The sequence below is a fragment of the Podarcis raffonei genome, chromosome 12 (assembly GCF_027172205.1).
Source record: "Podarcis raffonei isolate rPodRaf1 chromosome 12, rPodRaf1.pri, whole genome shotgun sequence".
In the NCBI taxonomy this organism is placed as follows: Eukaryota; Metazoa; Chordata; class Lepidosauria; order Squamata; family Lacertidae; genus Podarcis; species Podarcis raffonei.
The window spans coordinates 24,727,127-24,741,295 of NC_070613.1; the positions used below are offsets into that span (position 1 = coordinate 24,727,127).

General features: G+C 43.0%; 1 protein-coding gene across 2 annotated transcripts in view; it reads left to right on the plus strand.

Moving 5' to 3' along the window:
• Positions 1–1,013: 1,013 nt before the first annotated feature.
• Positions 1,014–14,169, plus strand: part of RSU1 (Ras suppressor protein 1) — a 59,649-nt gene continuing 46,493 nt past the window's right edge. The window contains exons 1-3 of one of the 2 annotated variants that reach the window (XM_053410028.1): positions 1,014–1,231; positions 3,434–3,549; positions 7,049–7,099. In XM_053410028.1, coding sequence (XP_053266003.1) covers positions 3,441–3,549; positions 7,049–7,099 — 160 coding nt within the window. In that variant the 5' untranslated portion in view covers positions 1,014–1,231; positions 3,434–3,440. The remainder of the gene's footprint in view (positions 1,232–3,433; positions 3,550–7,048; positions 7,100–14,169) is intronic. The other variant, XM_053410027.1, reaches the window with a different exon arrangement.

The following is a 14,169-nucleotide window of genomic DNA, read 5'->3' on the forward strand; positions in this document are numbered from 1 at the left end:
AAAGCCTTAAGGCATTTTGGGGAGTGGGGGAGATGAGTGAGGGGCATGGCAGAAGTGTAGTGTGTGTGTGTGTGTGTGTGTGTAAATACACACACACACACACACACACACACACACACACATTATGGAGAAAATAAACTTTTTTTCCTGTCAAACTTCTAGACACTTGGGTCACCCTATGAAGCGAACACTGGGAAGATCCAAGATGGACAAAAGCAATGACTTCACATCACATAGACAAAAAAAAATTTCAGCTGCAAGATGTGCTGATGACCACCAACTTGGGCAGTTTTAAAGAGAAATTAAATCTGTGGAGGTTAAGGCTATCAGTGGCCAGTAGTCGCGATGACCATGCTACCTCCAAAGCTGGAGGCAGTTGTTGACATCCGTTTGTCTCGGGAGACAACGGGAGAGTGCGCCTTCAGGGGTGCAGCCAAACCCCTGGACAGTCGCAGCGCCCGCTGTGGCTGGACGCCTCTTAATACCAATTGCTGAGGGGGGGGGCAGAAGTGGGGAGCGCTCTGCTGCGCCCACGACCTGCCTGACCACCTGCGCCCCACGGGCACCTGCTTGGCCACTGCGCGAACAGGATGTCAGGTCAGCTGGACCTTCTCCTCTGATACCCCTGGGATCTTCCCGCGTCCTTCATTTCCAGAGCTCCGCCTTAAGTGTTTTCCTTTGATTCCTCTTTCCGCCCCCTATTGGCCTGCGCGTTCTTCCTCCCCGCACATTCCAAGCAGAAAAGGTCTCGGTGCAAAAGATGCGCTTCAGCATCCGGCTGCCCGAACGCAAAAAGAAAAGCGGGGAAGGAAGAACACACTCCGAGCGCCTCCTGCGAAAGTTCCCAACTACTTCCTCCAATGCCACCGCCCGTGCGCCTCCATAGCCTCGGGCCCGCCGTCTATTGGCTCGCTCCTGGGTCCTCCCATCCAATGGCGGCCGGGCTAAGGCGGAGCTGCTTCTCGGGTTGGGCAGCCGCCGGCTGCGCATTCCGAGCGTCAGGCGGAGCCGCTGCTGCCCGGAGCGCTTCGCCTTACTTGGAGCGGCGCGCGCCGGGCTTCCCTCGCCCTCCCCGCCGGGCGCCTGCGCACTGAGAAGGGAGGCACTCGCCCCGGGAGCCGACGGGCGGGCGGGACGGAGGCGGCGCCTCAGAGCAGGGCGTGTGCCGTGAAGCGGGGAGCCCGGCCGGCCGGAGTTGAGCAGCCAGCAGCGCCCCAGTCCCGTTCCGTCGGTGAGTTTCTGCATCGCCACCCCACAAACCCGAGAGCTCCAGCGGGGCCTGCCCTGCTTTCGGACTTGGGCGGCGAGTCGGAGCCCCTTGGTCCCCTTCCTTTCCCTGGTCGTGTGAACTGACAGCCTCCTGGACCCAGGAAGGACTCGCCCCTTCTCCTCCTCCCGAGGCGGCGTAGCTCTTTCCCCTTCTGCAAAGCGGGGTCGAGGCTCTGGTGGGCGGGCAGCAGCCCGCCAGTGAAGCTTCCTGCCTTTCTGGAAAGCAAAAAGAAGAACCCCGAGGTTCTTGGTTCTTCAACAGGGGTTGGGATCTGTGGGCCAGATCCCAGCTAGCATGGCCAGTGGTCAAGGGTGATGGGTTCCCCATCTCTGCTCTGAAACGCTGGAGGTGATAACACCCAAAGTGTACACAAATAGTTGAGTTGTTTACTTTTGTGCAGTGATTTGCATGGAACTGTCCCATGAGTGCAGCTGCGCACACCAGTGCTGGGTTTAGGGTGGTACAAAATAGCAATACAGTGGTACCTCGGGTTACAGATGCTTCAGGTTACAGACTCTGCTAACACAGAAATAGTACCTTGAGTTAAGAGCTTTGCTTCAGGATGAGAACAGAAATCATGCAGCGGCGTGGCAGCAGCGGGAGGCCCCATTATCTAAAGTGGTACCTCAAGTTAAAAACAGTTTCAGGTTAAGAACAGACCTCCAGAAGAATTAAGTTCTTAACCCCAGGTACCACTGTAATAATAATAATAATACCCAGTGCTTTTTTCTGGGGGACATGGGGACGCATACCGCTAAACATTTTGTGAATCTTTGTACTTTTGTCCATTTACTGTATTTATTTTTCTCGATTTGAACGATAAAATGGTGATTTTCTAGAGTCAAAATGAGAGTACATGTTTTTAGAAAAAAGCGCTGATAATACCTATGTTTAGATGGGGACCTGTTAACAAGATCCATTAACAAAAAGTAACTGGACCAAAAGGAATTATTGTGAAAATCCAATATTTAGGGAAGTGCCAAATTTTTGTCCTTGCTCAGGGCACCGTATTACCAGTCTGCCCCTGCACACACGGTAGCTGAGCTGTGCGCATCACTGAGTGTACACTTCCCTAAGCAAATGCTAGTGCATATATGGAGACGACTTGTTCCTATTTCCAGCTTCATGTGTGAGTAAACTGACTGCCTCATTCTTTGCAGAGTTAAGAGGCAATTGCTAGAACTTGTTTCTTCTGAGCGCAGTCATTCAAGGTTTTATGAGAGCCTTTCCCCCATGACTGTTCCACCTGTCAGTGGCAGGGAAATGATTGGAAGGACTATCGTTGAGGTAGCTAGGATGCTGATGGGTGTAGGGTGTTTTGAATCTACCCCACCAGTTTTGTGTGATCTGTGTTAGCTGCCAGTTAGTTTCTGAGCTCAACTCAAGGTGCTGGTGTTCATCTTTAAAGCCCTAAATAGCTTGGGACCTGCATAGGTTGAAGACTGCCACCTGCTGTATCTGCCTGCTCTCATCATTTTCTGGGTGGCCACTTTGAGAACAAGATGCTGGGCTAGATGAGCCATTAACTTGGTCAACCAGGCTCTCAAGAGGATGAGGCGCCCTTGGCCCTTGGTAGTACTTCTTCTGTAGTGACACCCATCCAAGTGCCAGGCCTTCCCACTTTTAGACAGCTAATGAAGACATGGTTGTTTACTGAATATTTTTGACTGGATATTTCCTCTTGCTGGTGTTCTGATGTTTTTGAGTTCTGACAGCTGCTTTGTCACTGTCTCTGGTCTGAGTTTTTATGCAGATAGTTTGATTTATGATTCCATTGAACTATGCATGGTTTTGTGTTTCTGTTGTCCCTTTTTTATTAGCTGGCAGGATTTTCTTTTGATAAATAGTTGGCATGTAAGTTTTTAAAACAATTCCCACCTTGATATAAGCTGTGCGTAGCTTACGGGCTTGACAGTTGGTATAAACAGTACACTTTGCCTGGTTGAGCGTTGCTGTCCCACTAACTTCTGGACAGCACCGGGTTGGGGAAGGCTACTCTGTGTGGTTAGAATGCTTGTGTGAGCAGCATTTCTATCTCTCAGATGGGCTACTGTATTGACTTATTTGGGGCAGTAAAATATACCTGCCTCTTACTGTCTTATATCACTTTCCCATATCTGTCATTCATTCCTGTTCCACTTTGTCTCTCTGTTCTGGTTCCAGCTTAACCATGTCCAAATCACTGAAAAAAATTGTGGAGGAGAGTAGGGAGAAGAACATATTGGAGGTGGACATGTGTGATCGAGGGATCTCTAGCATGCTGGACATATCTGGCTTGTGTAAGTATTTCTCTTCTCCCTGCTTGCCCCTATCATGGCTTTCTTGCACTTCCAAGCATAAGGTTGCTTCTATATTCTTGGGTCTGAACACATGTCACAACCACAGAAAAAGCTGAAGGGCGCATTACTGTAAGAGCCATATATCACCATATCTCTTTGGAGAGAAAGACATTTCTGAAGTCCTCTCAGTTGACAAAACTGAAATCAGAGCCCAGAAACGCTTTTGGGGTGTTACCATCTGAAGATTTCCTGATAGCTGTATATTAAATGTAATGTGTGGAGGTCTGATTCACACATAAGTTTGCCCAGATAAATACTCTGTATGGCCTAGAGCAGTGGTGAAACGCTGGCTCACATGTCTGCCGTACTGTTCAAACCAAATAATACTCCATGGACTTGTATATACATTTAGAACTGTTACTTCCCATGTTACATCCAGCATTAATTACTGTATTTTTTGCTCTATAAGACTCACCTTTTCCCTCCTAAAAAGTAAGGGGAAATGTGTGCGTGCGTCTTATGGAGTGAATGCAGGCTGCACAGCTATCCCAGAAGCCAGAACAGCAAGAGGGATTGCTGCTTTCTCTGCACATCGATCCCTCTTGTTGTTCTGGCTTCTGAGATTCAGAATATTTTTTTTCTTGTTTTCCTCCTCCAAAAACTATGTGTGGCTTATGGTCTGGTGCGTCTTATAGAGCGAAAAATACGGTATATTCACAGTGGGGTTTTTTAATAAGAAATTCCTAGAACAAAAATATATTATTTATGTCACTTAAGAAAATAGCTCAAGTCTGTAGATACCCAATATATTGGGTTATGGTCTAAACTGGCATTTGAATTCCCAACGTTTCTGAAGCTAAGCCAATCTGTGTCTGGTTAATGCCTTGGTGGTACATAGACACCAACTTAGGCTCAATGGGACAGAAATGTAAGAAAATAAATACAGTGAGAGCCTGAATACTTAAAGAGCATTTAGGTGACTTTACAAAATTGTGAGATCTGAAGGATTGGAGGATAAATTAAATTACAGAATCCACAACTTCAGGCTTTCTAGTTTTTCATGAGTTGAACACCCACTTGCTTATCTGCTGCTAATTTCTGAAGCAACCATTGTAAGATCATCAGGAAGTAAGAAGCTGGGGTTTATTTAAAAGAGCTTTTGCACAAACTGTAAAGGGTCGTTCTGAGGGCAAGAACGTGTCAATTTCTGGATGCAAATAACTTCATATTTTGGAAAACTCTTCTTCTGGCACCATGGATTAAAAAGACTGTAAGAAAGATCATATCGGCTGAGACCTTTCCTTAATCTTCTTGTATGATATGTTCTCTGAAGCGAACATAAATTAGTAATGGTTTTGCTGGCAGTAAAGAAATCTGGAGCAACGGAAGTCTCTCTTTTGTGTCTTAGCGACCTCTCCCCTGAATCTTCGGAGACAGGCTGGTGCTCAGTCTATGCTAATTATCTCGTAAATAATTCAGATATGCTGTAACAGGTTTCTTTTTCATGATGTGACATTAGATAAGTAGCAACACCTGTCTCAAGAGTTCCCTTTGTCTGAAACATTAAATTATCCCATCAGAAATTATCATATTGCTTAATAATGTCAAAGATATTTAAGTTATTTATTGGTTTGTAGCTAGGCAGCTTATTAGGCAGATGCTACACTTCGGCTCCCATTGTGGCATTTGGTTAATTAGGCAGTAGTACTTGCTAATGTCTAGGCCACATGGGGAAAGCGTTAACTCTTTCGGCCAGGAGAAAATGAACATTTGTCATTGGAAATGTCCCATCTATATGCCAAAAGAGGGGTTCTTTTTTTAAAAAAAAAGGCCGTGTACCTGAACACACAGGGTGAACAGTCAGGGACAAGTGCCCCTTGCCCTCTGGTGAGCATGGCAACTGACACCACATGAATTTCCACTGCAGTTCTCAAGCAGGTTAAGAAATCGGAGTCACAAAACAATACCACCTTGTACTAAGAGGGCCCTTTCAAGCAGTGGGAGAAGCACCTACTGTTTATTTCCTCATTATCCCACACAAATGAGAGAAGACCCTGTCTTTTGCTCAGATCCACTGTGCACAGGGGGTTTGAGAATGAAATTGGTGGCAACCAAAAATAGAAGTCTTGACTGCAATGCCAAACCCAACATTTGTGGACCCCTGGCAAAAACTATTTGTCCTCAGGAAGGCAGGTGTTGGCGAGTAAAAGTGTGTTGTATAAAGTGTCATTTCTCCCTCGAAAATTAAATGGGCTGAAGTATCTGACTGCAATCCTATACATGTCTACTTGGAAGTAAGTCCCATTGGGTGCACAATGGTTACGTTCTACCGCTGCTTTTGGTACACCCCTGAAAACCAGTTGCTGAAAATCACAAGTGTGTTTACAGTGTTGTTGTGCTCAGTTCCTGCTTGTGTGTTTCCCCACAGGCATCTGGTTGGCCACTGTGAGAACAGGATGCTGGACCCCGTGGGCCATTGGCCTCATGATCCAGAATAATCTTACGTTCATATGTTATTTTTTTCTGCCTGCCCTAGATTCTTTTCTCCTCTCCATTGTCTTGGCATTTAAGCCTTATCTTTCTTTAAACTCAGTTTCATGTTGTAAGCTACCTTCTTGAATGTGATGGCGCATTAATCTAGGAGTAAGCCCCACTGAATTCACTAGGGCTTACTTCTAAGTAGACATGGTTAGGATCGTGCTGCTTGCCTGCAATCCTGTGCGCACTTACTTGAGTTTAAGTCCTACTGAGCTCACTGGGGTTTGCATGTCTGAATAAACATGCATTGGCTAGCACTCTTAGAATGTCTGTAAGCTACACTTAGCCATTCTTCACTGGCCCTGTACATAAATTACCAGGTAATATTTTCAGCTCCTTAGGTAAAGAAGTTATTTTCAAATAATGACAAGTTGGCATAAACTTCAAACCCCTTTCAAGATCTGTAATAATGTCAACTTTCTATTTTTTTCTGTCTTCTTTGTTTTCGTGAGTCTTACGATGGCAGCATAAGGAATCTTCTGAAATCATCTGCTACTTTCTAAAGCATTGAAAATGAAGCTAGGATGCCATCTTGTGGATCTGGTGACATAGTTTAGCACAGTCCTTTCTTTAAGGGTTTTGCTGTCAAATATCTTCAGTGACATTTCCCCCCCTTAACTCTCAAAACTGCCTGTCATTACGCTATGTTTAGTTACAGCAATTAATCACAAAGAAATTGTCAGTTACCAAGAGAATAAGTTTCCTGTAGGATATGAATTGTGACAGTGTGGTAATCTTCCCCTTCGTAATAATTTTGTCGAGTTGCCAGTCTAGTTCTGTTTTAATGTAATCTCTAGTCCAAAGGGCCATCTTTTGTAACCTGTTAGGCTATACCTTACTAGGAAGGTATGTGGGTATTTATTTTCTACCATTCAGATGCATTCCTGTTGAAGTTTGTCTCTCTTCTTCCCCAATGCAATTTTGCCCTGTTTATACTTTTATTGTCTCTCTTCATTTACAGTCACTCTGTCCCATATCACACAGCTGGTCCTCAGTCACAACAAGCTGACAAGTAAGTACATTTCTATTCCTAAATATTTTATTTCTTGCCTAAGCACAGATGAACTTGTCTTCTGATTCCTTAGATTGCAAGGCCAGTGGCTGTGGTTCATTTTGTGAGAGGGCTGCCGTACGGTCAAGTGGTGCTTCTTGTCCTTCTAGAACCAGCTGCCAAGTCCCTGGTCAAAAATCTGGGCCAAATATATGAAGGGCCAACATATGAAGTGTTATGGTCAATGCATAGTGTGTCCACCCCCCTTTAAATGTGGGTCTGGGTGAGAGGGTTGCTGGTTGTCACCAGGACAGCAGCTTGTCTGGATGGAGGATGGAGAGGGTTGGTGTGTGTGCATCAAACTAGCCTGCCCCCGAAGCAAACATTAGATATAAATTTACCTGCTTTTGCCTCTGACCCTGCTAACTACTGGCTCCCAAAAGGAAATATGGCTCTTGGGCTGAAAGGTAATCTCCACCCCTGACATAACATTGTGTTTTAAGACCTTCTGAGAGGTCTGCTCCACTTCCCTGGGGAGGCGGTGTTGCAGACTGGCATCTGGGACCCCCAGTGACCCAGATTGGGGGCAGAGGGATGCCGCCCACGTCACCAAGACTCCCAGCCGCGTCACACACACACCTTCCGCCGACCAATCGGGCAGCCAGGGGGTGTGGCCACATGAGGTTTAAACTATGGCGCAGCCGGGGGGTGGCCTCCTTCATTTTAAGAGCTTTCTGAGAGCTCTTATTGGAACTCCCTGTAGCATTGATAAGGGATAGAGCTTTCTCATTAGTCGCATCCCAGCCACTGTTGGCCCACCATGCCTCATTTGCCACTGCTACCCTCTTTTAGAAAATTTGTGGAAACGTTTCTCTATGGGATGGCTTCCTCTCCCCCCGAAATTGATTGAGTTTTCTTGATCTGTAAACCCACCCTTACTTGGAATGGTCCTATACCATAAAACTCTACTCCTATATATTATAACAGCTGGTCAGAATCTTGTATGCACATCCTAGGGAAGCTCTCAGAAAACTCATAAGATACATCTTTTTGGGGGGAAACTCTGGGAACAACTAAATATTGTTAAGTTAGCAGCTATGTTTAAAGAGAGAGATTTAGAGTTATCAGAGGTTGGAGTTCAGTTACTCCATATATGAAGGAAGAACTAGGAATTTTCAAGACAAGGAATAAATGGTATGTATTTATAGGCTCAAATAATTCTTCTATGAATGGAGAGCAAGCAGGGTCACTTTGTTAGAAGGAAGAATAAGAAATTAGTCATCATTTTTTTAAAAAATCCACTTATTTGTTTAAGAAATTGTATTAAATTTTAAAAGGTAATTTGTACCCTATTTTACATCTACGTTATTTATTTTTAACATATAGATCAATATTTGCAATGTAAATTATATTGTATAATGAAAATTTACAAATAAAGGGTTTTTTTAAACAAAAAATATTATCAGCATAAAACAATTCAGGCTAAAGCAAATCATGTTAAGAATTACTATGAAAGTACTGCTGAAATAGGTCTTAATAATGCAGTAGGCAGTGAACTAAAGTAGTGCTAATACAATTTTTTAATGCAGTTTTTTTTAAAAAAATGTATTTGTATTTAATTTTAAATTGTAGTTTGGAAACTTCTACCCCTTGTAAGGCACCAAGCAAATTGCTGGAGGTTGGGGTAGAGGTTGAATAAATAAAAATAAATGCCTATTCCCTACCAACCTCTCCTAAAAGACTGAATCTCACTTTTATTATTTGTCACTTTGGACACTCTTGACCTAATCCCTTAAAAAGATACAATTAATTGTCTGAGTAGATAGTCCTCAAAATGACTTGGAGAAAACAGTGCCGATGACACTTGATATGCCCCACTAAGGTCATATTAGCATCTGGTTTTCTGGCATATAAATGAGTGTGCCTGCTTTGCTGTTCTGTTGTTTATAGTAAATATGTCCATTTTCTAAGGCAATAAATATGCATGAATGGTGTCCAGTATTTTCCAGTTAGTAAGTTGTATCCAATGCAAGTTACACTTGGAGTAGACCCACTGAAATCAGTGGGCCTGCCTAACATAGGGACATGCATTTCAAATAGGTCTACTCTAACTTAGTTGGATACAATTCAGTGTTTCATCCGTCACCCTGCCAAAAACGGGCAGCCCTATATCATTACAGTAAGTCATGATGTCCTGCTTTCGTTCTTTTGCTTTCACATCTCCATTTTTTATACATTTTTCTTAGCGTGCTTTTCATCTTTCTATCAATAAATCTGCCACGTGTAGGCACACCAGTGTCTGCCTCATCCACAGATCAGCAAAGGAGAATGTGCTTGCATGCATCTGTCATTGGAAAAATATGCATGATTTCAAGCCATTAAGACAAAAAGAGAAGGAGGCAGCAGCAAAGGGGGGTCGCTATAGATTTTAAATGCAAATTCTTCAAATAAGGTTCGGTTTCCTTAAACCTTGGCTTCCTTATCTGCCATACTATAAGGGTTTTCTGGAGATTTTAGGAGCTGTTGCACATTGAATTATATATCTTTCTGGATATCTGTGGCAATCAACCATGAAATTTGAGGAATTGTTTCAACTAGTTTCTACTTGACCAATAATAGTCCTTTCAGAAAAAAGAGAGAAAATTAACTCTTGCCTAGATAGGATGGATTGGATCCAATCCAAGGTAAGCACCATGAAAAGGCTATGAATGAGAGCCTGAAGCAACAGTTAAGAAACTTATCAAGCAAAGCAAGTAAGCTCATTATATTTTTGTTGAGAGGATAATGCAAAGAGGGGAATGTTCTACATCTTGCCTGGGAGCAAGTCCTGCTTACCTCTGAGTAGACATGTACGGGTTTCACTGGGTTCCCAAAGTCTGGAGACATCTCAATAAGGTTTTGGAGGCCCTTTAGATATTACTACTGACAATTATGGTTCATTTAAAAATTTTCATTTATTTATATCCCTCCTCAAAATTGCATCAATGGTTCTCCCCCCTCAATTTTTTCATAACAACATCCTGCAAGATAGGTTTGAGTTGAGAGTAAGCTATACCAAGGTGCAAATCTTGGCTAAGGGATTCAGTCCTGGTCTGACATGCTATCCTTTGCACCACGCTTGCATTAAGTGTGGTCAGGAATGACTACTGCAGCAGCTCCCTGCTCAGTTAGCTGTGGAGGTAAGCCAAACAGACTAGGAAAGGCTGGCAGGCTGGCCTTGAAGAGAGACTCTTGACTCAGCTGGTGGATAAACACATAGTGGGTGGCCCATTTAGAGGGGATTCCAAGCAGGGAGGGAGCAAGGATGGAGGCGTACCAGAAGAAGAATAGAGCGAAGATCTAGGCTCAGAGCAAGTCTTGTCACAATAGGAGGAAGAAAAAGGCAGAAGTTCTGGGGCTAGACACCCTAGTAGCGAGCCAAGAGGGCAAGGGGCAACTGAGGGAAAGGAGAGACTATTTACACACTTGATGATTGTAGGGATTATTGGGGAAACAAGGCAGATTAAATAAACAGATCTCAGAGGATGTGAAGGGCTCTAAACTAATCTGAGTGGAGATCTCACCAGGTTTTTTTCCAAAGGAAAGTGAACCCCTTGGGTCTCTGAAGACCACTGGGATCCATAGTGGGAGAGCTCTTATTATTGGGAACTCTAGAAGGGCCAAGGATATTGGTAGTGTTGTAGCACTTTTCAATCACTTCCCACTTTTCCTTGTTCCTCTAGCTGCTGGAAAGAGTTTTCTGAAGATCACTGCTTAGCACAGTGGTGGGGAACCTGCTACTCTCCAGATGTTGGCCTCTAGCTCCCATCAGACTCCTCTAGCATAACCAGTGGCCAGGGGTGATGAGAGCTGTAGCTCAGCAACATCTGGAGGGCCACATGTTCACCCACTGGCTGAGCCACATACATGTTTTGTTTTGCTTCCTTGGAGGCTCACATCTCTGCAGCTTTCTCCATTAGAATTCTGGACCATCAAGGTTCTATTTTCCTTCTCTTAAACTGTCTTCTATCCAATAATGACCACCAATATCTTTTCTCAAACTTCAGCAGTTTTCAAGTTACTCAATCATAATCTGCTCCAGCTTTCAATTGGCCTAGGAATGGGTCATCCTGGTTTCTGGAGGTATGCAGAAGGCCTCTGCCACTTCCCTTTCTTCTCTTCTCACCAGACAATTCACTAATAAATATATCTGTTTCTTCGTTATTACCACTCTATCTGTTTCTTGTTAGGAATGACTCTTTAGTTCGCAACTTGTGGGAGTTCAGGGTTGTCATAAACTACCTAGCATATTACTTTCAACCTGATTGCAAATACTTTTGAGAGGTCACTTTTTGGACCTAATTTATGTGAAAAATTGCTGGTGTTGATGCACATGACATTTTCAGAAGGTTAGTTATTTTTGTTTCTCTCTTTTTTTAAGAAGTGCTGTTTGTGAAGTGATTTTTTTTTTTAAAAAAAAGACAGAAGCATTGTCTGACTTGTCCAGTGGAGGTCACTATTGAGATTATTATTATTTCTTTAAAAGTCACTTGGTGAAACTTCAGGAAACTTATGACAGTATGCAGGAGTTTATTATTGAATGTTGTTTTGTGAGTTATAAGGCAACTTGCAGTTCCATCTTTGATAGACCCTAATTCTATAACCATACCTGTTCTAGGATTTTGCTGGCTGCTCTCTATCTTCAGATGTTAAGAGCAAGTACTTGTTGGCCAGTTGCGCAGTCTGTTCCACAGTTGTCTGGTTGGTTTGCATTAATATCACAGGTGGGGAACCTGTGGTTCAGAAGGAAGAAGTGGATCCCGGCATTTGAGCAAAACAGGGGAACCTGTGGCTGTTATTGGACTCACATCAGCCCCAGCCAGCATGGCCAGTGATCAGGGAGGATAGGAGTTGCAGTCCAACAACATCTGGAAGGCTGCAGGTTCCCCATCCCTGATCTATACAATTTCCCCTTTCAGAATTTAGAAACACATACTTGAAGGAGATTGTGGGTAGAGAGAACACAAGAGAATCATTTTCAGTGGCCACACTCAAACTTTGGAATTTCCTCTCTAGGGACATTTGCCTCATCCCTTCCATGATGGTAGCCTGTTGAGGGAGAAAGCTTCTCTCTCTCATTTTAAAGCTACATTTCATTTGACTGGAATGAATATTTTCTTAAGGAGTGCTGCCTTTGCTTCTGGGGTTGTTCATCTATTGATTTTTGGTGTGTGATTTTTATGGTATATGTACTTTTTGATGATTTTTTTTTTTTTTAGAAGCCACCTTGTGCTGGGAATTCAGGATATCAATACTATAAATAAATAGAAGCGGTTACTTAAGTAAAAGTCAGCTGAAGATTTGTTTGTAAGCAGCTCGGATTTTAAACGGCAGTCTCATGCCTGCCCTTTGCAGCTATGTTTAACATGAAGGTATTGAAAACCTTTATACGTTTCAGTTTGCTGTCCAGAATTAGAAATAGCAATGGGCAAACTCTGCCTGTGTTAACTCTGGAGCCACAGTAAAGCAATATGCACGTTAAGGGATATTGCTTTGCATTGTTCCAAGTTAAGTCCCTGGCATCGCCAGTTGAAATGATCAGTTATGGGGTGATGAAAAACACTTTAGCCTAAGGCTCTGCAGAGCTGCAGCCTTTCTAGGCTAAATGGTCTGAACTTGTATAAGAAAGCTTCCTATGTTACAGCAATCCTGGGCAGGCCAGGACTGTAGCTGGAATATATGATGCAATGGTCTTTGCTTCAGCTAGGAGGGTCTGGATGAGATCAGTCCTGAATGGGATGTTGAGAGCTGTCTTGCAGGGCATACATTAGTTTGAACACAATCAAAATTAATCTAAACATCTTCAGGCAAACAAAAGCCATAGGACTTCCAAACTTAAAAAATAAATAAAAATGCTTGTTTAATATGAAGGCTTACAGCTTTAATCCATTTCCCCTCATGTGAATCCTCCCAAGTTAAATGCTTAGATTTAGACGGCTGAAATTTCAATCAAACCCATTCTCAATTATATGAAAATAGAGGCTGGCACTATCTTTGTACAATACCTGTGTCAAGCCATCTTTCATTCGTTGAACTAAAAAATGTCCTTTTTTTCTGAAGCTTAGAGTAAAATCAATAACCATCTTTTAGTCAGGCCGCATGCTGAAGGGATTTAGAAAATATATAATCTTGTCGGGGGGGGAGCACATTGCTATGTAAACTGAACATTGGGAAAAGGTTTAATATGAATTTCATTTTGACATTCCAGGTTAATCTGCACACATTGCCTTCTTGTTGCTCAAACCATAACTCCCGCCCCCCCTTGAACTGGTCCCAGGATGATGCAGAAATCTTGTTGAAACCAATCAGATCTTGGTCTGTTCAATGCATGGATGATGATGATGCTTTTATTATTTATACCCTGGCCAACTGGCTGGGATGAGAGACCACCTGGGAACCCTTTGCACATCACTCTGAGTTCCAAGATCAAAGAAGGGCAGGATATGTTTGGGTTAAAAAGAGTTGATGGGTACAACTAGTATGTATGTATTTTTTAAAAAGTAGATTCTCCTAAAAGAATCAAGGTGGTTGAGAAATAGTAATAAAAGTTAAACAAAACAAACATAATCCCTAAATTCTAGTATATACTCTGGTTTTAAAAATGAACACTGTCCAACCCATTTAACAAATCCCAGCAGCACAAAAATAGCATAAACTACCAAAAACTGCATCAGTAACAAAAGCCATGTTGTCACCAACCGCCTGAAGCAATGTGATTCTCAAAAGAGTGTATAGGAGAGCATGGCAAGTGTGGCAGGAAGATTCAAGGACAATCAATATTATATTTTGGGAATAATCATGTTCTTATGTAGCAGCATTGTTTTATAATTTCTGGATGTCCCACGATCATATTATAAAGTAGCTGTGTTCAACTATGTTCAAAATCAAGCACTGCTAGGAATTGTTTCTTTTTGTTTTCTAACTTATTTCTCATTGGGGGGAAAATTTGGTGTGGCGTGAGCAAATTTTTATTCTAAAAGTGTGGCTGAGAGAAAAAGAAGTTTGAGAACCACTGCAATAGAGTGATGAGGACTTAACAAACCCTGCTCAGA